This window comes from Arachis hypogaea, chromosome 8, assembly GCF_003086295.3.
Source record: "Arachis hypogaea cultivar Tifrunner chromosome 8, arahy.Tifrunner.gnm2.J5K5, whole genome shotgun sequence".
NCBI classification, from domain to species: domain Eukaryota; kingdom Viridiplantae; phylum Streptophyta; class Magnoliopsida; order Fabales; family Fabaceae; genus Arachis; species Arachis hypogaea.
In genome coordinates, this window is record NC_092043.1 from 44,073,812 (window position 1) to 44,082,735 (window position 8,924).

At 30.8% G+C, this 8,924-nt stretch overlaps 2 protein-coding genes across 2 annotated transcripts; both read left to right on the forward strand.

Annotated features, from left to right (window-relative positions):
* Positions 1 to 1,251: 1,251 nt before the first annotated feature.
* Positions 1,252 to 2,914, forward strand: LOC112707657 (borneol dehydrogenase, mitochondrial). The gene is made up of 3 exons (XM_025759511.3): positions 1,252 to 1,405; positions 1,571 to 2,088; positions 2,545 to 2,914. Exons 1-3 carry the CDS (start codon positions 1,368 to 1,370, stop codon positions 2,802 to 2,804), a joined length of 816 nt encoding a protein of 271 aa, XP_025615296.1. The 5' UTR covers positions 1,252 to 1,367; the 3' UTR covers positions 2,805 to 2,914.
* A 2,312-nt stretch (positions 2,915 to 5,226) lies between these two features.
* On the forward strand, positions 5,227 to 8,689 carry LOC112707659 (cysteine proteinase inhibitor 6). Its single transcript, XM_025759514.3, has 5 exons — positions 5,227 to 5,339; positions 5,554 to 5,833; positions 6,612 to 6,831; positions 7,505 to 7,650; positions 8,230 to 8,689. Exons 2-5 carry the CDS (start codon positions 5,609 to 5,611, stop codon positions 8,365 to 8,367), a joined length of 729 nt encoding a protein of 242 aa, XP_025615299.1. The 5' UTR covers positions 5,227 to 5,339; positions 5,554 to 5,608; the 3' UTR covers positions 8,368 to 8,689.
* The last annotated feature ends 235 nt before the right edge of the window (positions 8,690 to 8,924 follow it).

Genomic DNA, 8,924 nt, shown 5'->3' on the forward strand with positions numbered 1-8,924 from the left:
GGACATGCCCCCCGCCCCCCGCCCCCGCCTCCATTATCCGTCCCCGTCCCCGCCCCATCCCCGTGACGGGTAACGGGGGCCCCATATCCGCCGGGGACCCGGGTCTCCGCGGATATCTGCGGATTTTTATAAAAAAATAATAAAAATTGAAAAAAATTAGAAAAAAATTTAAAAAATAGTGTATTGTATATAATTTAGTATTTTACTTACATCAATATCTACTTCAATATTATGAATTACATGTATAGCACTCAAATGCTTAACCAAAAATTCAAAATCAGTAAAATAATAAAAAATTTAGAATAATTATAACAAATGCTTATCCAAATCACAGTAATTATAATAGAAAAAGCAAACAACGATAATGAAGATGATAACAAATGCTTAATTATAATCATATAAATTATATTTAACTTAATTCAATAATTATAACAAATGCTTAACAAAATCATAGTACACACAAATGGGATATTTTAGTCTTTTTACATAAACGGAGTTTAAACGGGTCTCCACGGGGCGGGGACCTCTATCCCCGCCCCGCCCCGTTTAATATACGGGGCCCCGTCCCCCGTCCCCGCGGGTACAAAATCGTCCCCATATCCGCCCCGTGACGGGTAAATCCCCGCGGATACCCGCCCCGCTGGGGATTTTTGCCATCCCTAGTAACGTCGGAGTAATACCAAAATTGCAAATTAAGAATGAGATGTTAGCGTAGCATTGGAGTAACGGTGATAATTATAATTTAGTTTAATTACAAATTTTTATTTTTAAAATTTAAAATTTAAAATTAAAAATAATTAATTAATAATTTGATTTATAATTTTAGTTTTAATTTTTTTAATTTTATTATTTATATTATTTAATATTCTCATTATTTCTATATTTTTTCATATATATAATATATATAATTTATTTTTAATATATAATTATATTTTAATACTTTATTTTAATATATGACATATAATTAGTTTTTTAATTATAAAAACAAAACGTTCTGCTCATCGGCATAGAGTTTCAAATCACATTGATCTGATACAGCTGGCCTGGGGTGTACAAATGGATAATTTATTTTTATTATATATATATATATCATAGTAGTTGCGATTCTTCAAAAAATATTATTAAAATTAAAGTAATATTTTTTATTATGTTATAATATTTTATAATTTAAAAAATGATAAAAATTATTACGAAAATATTATTTTAGTTTTAAAAATATTTGTATAATCATCGTGCCTACAGAAACTTCTTCATATATGTATTGCACTCTGCTTTTGTGAGCTATTCGCAAGTTGAAGAGCCACTTTACGAGTAAATAATAACATATTAATATACCCTATCCTTTGCAAGTTTGCCATCCAGAAACGATGGCTACTCCCTCTTTGGTCTCATCTGCCATGAGAAGGTAATTAACGTTCAAACTTCCAGTTGACTTAACCTCTTTCACTGATGATTTTTTATTTTAATAAATTAATAAATGGGGTGTCCATAGCTAGCTAATTAATATGTATATTATTCAGCACATCTGAAATGGCACGTATCTGTGTTGAAATGATTAATTTATTAACAGGCTTGAGGGGAAGGTGGCCCTGATCACCGGCGGAGCCAGCGGAATCGGCGAAGCCACGGCAAGGCTCTTCGCCAAGAACGGAGCTAAAGTGGTGATCGCCGATATCCAAGACGATTTGGGACACTCTGTTTGCAAAGAATTGGAAAACGAATCTTCCTATGTCCATTGCGACGTGACGAACGAACAACACATTGAAAACGCCGTGAACACGGCGGTTTCCAAGTACGGCAAACTAGACGTCATGTTCAACAACGCCGGCATAACCGGCGTGAACAAGACCAACATCCTGGAAAACCAGAAACACGAGTTCGAACAAGTGCTCAGTGTCAACGTGATAGGTCCCTTTCTCGGGACCAAGCACGCTGCAAGGGTCATGATCCCGGCCAGAAGCGGAAGCATAATCAACACTGCCAGCATTTGTGGTATCTCAGGTGGAGTTGCGTCACATGCTTACACAAGCTCAAAGCATGCTGTTGTGGGCTTCACCAAGAGCACTGCAGTTGAGTTTGGACCATTAGGTATCTTACTGTATCTGAAACATATGTTATATAAGCTACAGTTTAAACTATTTAATTTTATGAAAAATTCTTGTGTTATAAAAGTAATGGGAAATACTTAAATTGGTCCTAAGAAATGTTAAATTGAATAATTTAAATTTTAATAAATTTTTATTTAATATAAAACAATATAACATACATTTATTTTTATTTAAAGATAATAATAAAAAAATATTAAATAATTTGACATATTTAACAAATTTTATTAAAAAATCAGTTAGAAGTATAATTAACTAATTAAAAATCAGGTTTGTTATAAAAAAATTTTTACTATTTTACTTTTTAAAATTTTAAAATTAAAAAAATAACTTTAAATTGACTTATATTATAATTAATTTTTCACAACACTTAAAAATTTCTAGTAATTTCATATCCTAATACTTGTGCCGGCCGGTTGGCTCAATGATAATACAACAGGTATAAGAGTGAATTGCGTGTCACCGTACATAGTTGCCAGCACTCCTTTGGCGAGGGACTTCTTCAAGTTTGATGATAAGGGAGATCTTGATGTTTATAACAACCTCAAAGGTACCAATCTGATGCCGCATGATGTGGCTGAAGCTGCACTCTATTTGGGAAGTGACGCCTCCAAGTTTGTTAGCGGTCATAATCTTGTGGTAGATGGAGGTTTCACTGTTCTAAACGCTGGCTTTTGTATCTATGATCAATCTCCCTAGAATTTTGTCAAGTTTTTTAATATGTGCTCCATCTTAAGATGCCCATTAAGGATGCATGGAATTGAATAAAAGTTATTTATAAATAAAGATCGAAAAATGTTAGGAAACAATGATTTTGTTGAATAATATAAATAACTACCAATCAAATAAAAATACATTATATTTTTAAATTAATTTTCTAAATTTTAATATTAAAATAATCATTCGTATACTAATAAAATAAATATTCGATATATTTATTATTTATATTGTTTAATATTTTTATTGTTCACTTATACTTTTTTATAAACATCAATTAAATATTTTTACAGACATGCAGGGTAGAAATTAAGATGCCCAGCTGTCACTTCTTTTTATTATTATATCTTTCTTCTACTATGTCCGCATATGCATATTATTTGTCAATTATGAATAAGTTTTGGTAACGAAAGAAAATTAGCCAAAAATAATTATAATTTATTTTATTTAATATTTATTAATTATTGTAATAATTAATGAATATTAAATAAAGGAAATTATTTTTTTATCCTTTTAATATTACTCATATTTTAATATCATTTGTTCAATAGCGCATAAATATAATAGAAATAAATTAAATTAGATTAGATTTTATTTTTAATAGGTCTAATTTGTCATATAGATAATTAGTCTGAATTTGATCAGTAATTTACTATAATTTTTTTTTAAAATTCTAAGTTTGACATATTATTTAATTTGGCTTGATTTAAAATTTGTTAAAAAATCTGATAACTTTTTTATAAAAATAAAAATATTATTTAAAAAATTATTTTTAATAAAAATATTTATATGTAATATATCGTATTTAATATTTATAAAAAATTTTAAATTTTTAAAGTATTTAAAATATATAAAAATATTTATAATAATATATAATAAATTTAAAATATATCATAATTTTATTAATAATAAAAAATTATTTATATATTTAATTATGTATTAATAAGTTGAAGTAGACCTGGCTAATAAGGATAATTAGTAAATTTAGATATAGTCTATTAACATATTAAGACTTTTATAAAAGTTTGTGCCTATTTTATGACCGATCAGACTAAATCTAATTAAATACAAACTAGATGACAGATTTTTGGTACGCCATCTAACTTTTTTTCACCTCTGCATACAAAATTAAATAAGTAAAATACTAATTACTTTTGAATACCGTATTTATATTACTATAATATATACGATCCCATATTTTGTGTGGTTAATAATAATAATAATATTTTATTTTATTTTAATTTTTAGACAAAAAATCCTTACGTCATGATTTATAATGGATCTAAAAATGAAAATAAAAGGAAAAAAGAGAACAAGAAAAAGAAAAAGATCTACCAAATGAAAAAAGAAAATAAAATAAAAGAAATGAAAATAGGATTCTAAGGATCCGTTACAAAAATTGGAAGGTTGTAGTGCTAGTAAGTAAGGTTGTAGATAGTGAATAAGCATTGATTGTTATTTATTCTAATATTTTTTTTATTTTTTTGAATATTTTAAGCCTAATAAAATTACAATTGTTTAACTTGTATTTTTGACAAAGACTGCAAAAAAAAAAAGTAACTAATGATATGTTGTTAGTCTATAGTACAGGATTGATCTGAATATATATATATCAAATGGTCTATATTTATTATTTAAAGAGCTCACAGGTGAGCCAAATAACTTTCCACACTTACCGATCAGCCAAAGTTAAAGCATCCATGCCCGCAGTACGAAAAAAAATTAGATTTAAATCTTTTAAAGTTTGAATTTCATCTTAAAGAATAAAACATAATTTCTTATCAATTATTATATAAGTAGAATTAATAATAAATATAAAAAAAATTATTTAAAAATAAAAGATCACATTTTACATTCTAAAGTACAAATTTAAAATTTAGATGATCTAAATTTAAAGAAATCAGGCTTCAGCAACGATAACAATATAGTTAAGAGCTTTTGGTGATTATGGGCCTGCTGTATTTCAAAGACCTGGGTTTACTGGATCAAACCAAAAAGTAAAAATGAAACTTTCAAACTCTTTGAGAAACCCATCCTTAAAATTAAAAAAAAAAAACAAAAAACTTTTGAGAAAGTACAAGGATTACGATTTTGGCATCACTACTCACTATTTGGTGGATGTTTTTAGATTGAAGAAAAAAAAAAAAAAGAGAAATATTACGGTCATCATAATTTATTATTTATTATGAATACCAAAAAAATTTATTATTTATTATTATTATTTAATTATTAATTTAATTTTTTTAATCTAATTTTGTTAATATAACAATATAACAATATATTTTATTTTATATTTAATTATTAATAATAAATTAATAATAAAATATAATAAATTTTGATGATTTTTTAGTATTTTAAAAAAAAAAATTCTTGAAACTTGACGCGTATGGAACGTGAATGCCACGTGGCCTATACGGGAAGCTTACACACCACCGACCCAAATCCAAAGCCACCTTCCCATAAAGAAGACAGAGAGTGTTTAGTGTAGTCTACTCTCCAAAGCAAACAAAAAACCCTTCCTCTTTAGGTGGATACTACAATGAAGATGGCATAATTGTCTTCATATGAGTATATTTCTTTTTGACCTTTGGATGATGGATTGTATGGTTAGATTTTGATATTTATAAAAGTGTTGTTTTTGTTTAAAGTGTGGCTAAATAAATAAACCACACTTTTAACCAAAGCATCTTCATGAGAAGATATTTTTGCCATCTTCATTGTAGTATCCACCTCCTCTTTATTATTCCAATTCCAAAGTTGGCGTAGTAATTAAGGAAAGAAGCCGAATGAGAACAACTTCATCTTCTTCAATCCTATCACTTCGCACCGTCTTCGTCTTCTTCTCCTTCTTCTTTCTCTTCTCGTTTCGATCTTCCTTTGGAGACTGTTCAGAGTACGATCACGCGCCAATGGCTACGCTCGGAGGCTTGCGCGATTCCCAAGGATCTGAGAACACCCTAGACACCGAAGCCCTTGCTCGTTTCGCTGTTGACGAGCACAACAAGAAACAGGTTCCTTCTTCCTCCATTTTCTGATTTTCTCTCTTTTTCTGTTGTAATATTTTTCATTTCTCAATGCGAGAATGAGTTAATTGAAATGAAAATTTTGACGGAGTTTGTGTTGCAATCTAAGTGCAGTCCATGCTTCGTTAGGTTTATTTATTTATTTATTAGTATTATTATTTTAAGTTCATATCGTTTGTTTTTTATTTGCGTTTCTATTTTTAGGGGATTACGCAAAAGAAATGATTTCTTATGTTTGTAAATAGTCATGACAAGCGAGAATCATTTTGGTTCCCGTAATTTTTAATGAATCAAAATAGTTCTATAGATACAAAATGCTAAACCAACTTGGTTTCCTGAGAGACTAGATTCACTCGAGATAAAATGAGTAACTTGATTCATGTGTTTAGAGGGACTATTTAGACTCATTTAACCTATGTGGACCAGAATGAGTGGCATAACCCGTTGAATTGCTATGCATAATCTATTTTAGAAAACACAGAAATTGTGTCTTGGGACATACTGTTTTGTGCATATCTCTCCAATTTTGAACACCACATTTATGTCTGTGTATTTGTAGCTACTAAATTTCAGCCCATATAGTATAATAAGCAATAGTTAATTTTTTGAGTTGGGTATGTGAAAGACAAGAATCAGCTTGCATTATATATGGTGTTTAATTGGAAATTCACTACATGATTAAGGAATGGTCTGAATTGTACACAATGTTGTGTTGATTATGTGGATGAGAAGTATTGCCTTGTGTTGAGTGCTTTTTGTTTTGAAGAATGCACTTCTGGAGTTTGGGAGGGTGTTGAAGGCACAGGAGCAGGTTGTTGCTGGCACTATGCATCATCTTACTATTGAGGCTATTGAAGCCGGCGAGAAAAAGATCTACGAAGCCAAGGTATGGGTGAAGCCCTGGATGAACTTTAAAGAACTCCAAGAGTTCAAGCATGCTGGTGCATCGCCATCAATTACTGCTGCAGACCTTGGTGTCAAGAAAGGTATGGCATTTTCCTAAACTAATTGCTTTCAATGTCATGATTAGTGCTAACCTCACGGTTTCCTGAATGTTTTGTATTGTTCAAATTTGGTCTCTGAATTTTATGCCCTGGATTAGATGGCACTCCCAGCCATAGTTGTCAAACCGGCTTTGTCTTGAGAAACATGGATTATAAATGAATAATCATTTCTGTATTTTAAAGGATTTGGACCCTCTTGTATTGAGAATGAACTTGACGCCATTGATTTTGTTATTCTCGAAAAGAAAGTGTTATAAAGGTATGCAATTGATGTTAGAGATATGAATTTGAGAAGATCCTTATCCTATATTTAACAAGGAGTAAAAGGTTTGACAATGATTTTGAGTGAATCGGATGGTCTTGCTTATTATAGTAGGAAGTTATGTATATTAATTCCTTAATTTGTGCAACAGATGAACCCCTTAGTGTTTGCTAATTATCACATGTTGCCTATGATGCACAAATATGAAAAGTAGTATTGAATTTGATATGGTACAAATATAAATACAGCATTTTTTGGGGGGGGGGGGGGTGGGTGTAACAGATTTAAGAGGTTTAAGATCACACCTTATTTTATGCAAATACACATGCTACGCATATGAGTAAAAATGAAGTATTTGTACATGAGTTTGTTGCTGACCTGTTTTGTTATCAGATGGTCACAAACCAGGATTACAAACTGTGCCAACAAATGATCCTCAAGTTCAAGATGCTGCAAACCATGCTATAAAGACCATCCAGCAGAGGTCCAATTCATTAGTGCCTTATCAGCTTCATGAGGTGGTTGATGCAAAAGCTGAGGTCAGTGCCTCATTGCCTTGTTCTGTTTCTTTAACGCTAATACTCGACCATTGATTTCTCGCAATCTTCTTGCATGTTTCTTTGTGGTTCTCTTGCAATTTAACTTGTGAATGGTTGTGATAAGAGGGAAAATATAATCCAAGTTTGAACACTTGGTTGATGCTATTGCAATAGGTTAAGAACTTTTTTAAGCATTTGTATGCATAAATTACTCTGTATTTGGATATGCAAAAAAGAAATGTTCCTTTTGAATGCTTCAACATCAACGAACTTCTCAAGAATGTACAGGTTATACAAACCATGTATAACCATGTAATAAAATGATGTCTCAAGGCTCAAACCCTGCAAGTCTCTCAAGATATTGAAAGACTGTTTGGTAAGTGTTTCGAAATTGAAAATATAGACAGAACAGTGACAAAAATAGAGAAGTAATGTGTGTCTTCTTCTCCAGTGTCTCTACTCCCAAGTCCCAAGTTTTTGGGTGGTTAGCACATTGGGCAAATTTGCCCCAAGACAGATGTAATGTTATGTATTTGTATTTGTGTTCAATTAGGTTTGAGGTTTGTGTCTCTTGTACAGGTCATTGATGATTTGGCCAAGTTTAATTTGCTGCTGAAAGTGAAGCGGGGAGAAAAGGAAGAGAAGTTCAAAGTGGAAGTGCATAAAAATAATGAAGGTCGATTCAATCTGAATCAGATGGAACAAGATCATTCCTAATTCTAATGAGAAAACTATAGGGGTCATGATCCCTTAACTTTGCGCCTTCTAATGCTATATAGGATCTTTGTACGACTCGATACACTTTGATACTTCATCGGATATTTGCTATTGTGATGGCTTACCTATTATGTATCCGTATTTATCTCTTTGTATGTTGGCTTCGAGAGATGAGAAAAGATCACGATTTATAGTATAAATTGTTGCGTATGGATGTTTCTTACGCTGTTAGTCTAAAATGTTTTTTTCGAATCTTTGCCTTACGGATATGAGTGCTTTTATGTAATACTGACATTTAATGAATTTAAATGCATTGAACTAATTACAGGTTTTAATGAATTTTTTTTTTTGCGTTGGATTTGACTATGTTTGTATATGGTTAAAATTAAAGATTTGACTAGCCAATGGCATTGTAACATGTGGTAAGGGAGAAGTTTGAGTAACAACTGGTAAAAGTATGTTTATTGCAGCGTGTTAGTGATAAGCATACCAAATCTCTCTTGTTGATTGCGTTGGTAACCTGGGGACTTTGCAGGTTAAAAATTTTGTGTGGCGTG

Bases quoted from the DNA above. Each gene is read 5' to 3' on its own strand.
- LOC112707659 (XM_025759514.3), top strand. From the start codon at position 5,609: ATGAGAACAACTTCATCTTCTTCAATCCTATCACTTCGCACCGTCTTC. The intron at 5,834-6,611 runs GTTCCTTCTTCC...TTTGTTTTGAAG, and splicing joins ACGAGCACAACAAGAAACAG to AATGCACTTCTGGAGTTTGG. The intron at 7,651-8,229 runs GTCAGTGCCTCA...TCTCTTGTACAG, and splicing joins TGGTTGATGCAAAAGCTGAG to GTCATTGATGATTTGGCCAA.
- LOC112707657 (XM_025759511.3), top strand. From the start codon at position 1,368: ATGGCTACTCCCTCTTTGGTCTCATCTGCCATGAGAAG. The intron at 1,406-1,570 runs GTAATTAACGTT...ATTTATTAACAG, and splicing joins GTCTCATCTGCCATGAGAAG to GCTTGAGGGGAAGGTGGCCC. The intron at 2,089-2,544 runs GTATCTTACTGT...ATAATACAACAG, and splicing joins AGTTGAGTTTGGACCATTAG to GTATAAGAGTGAATTGCGTG.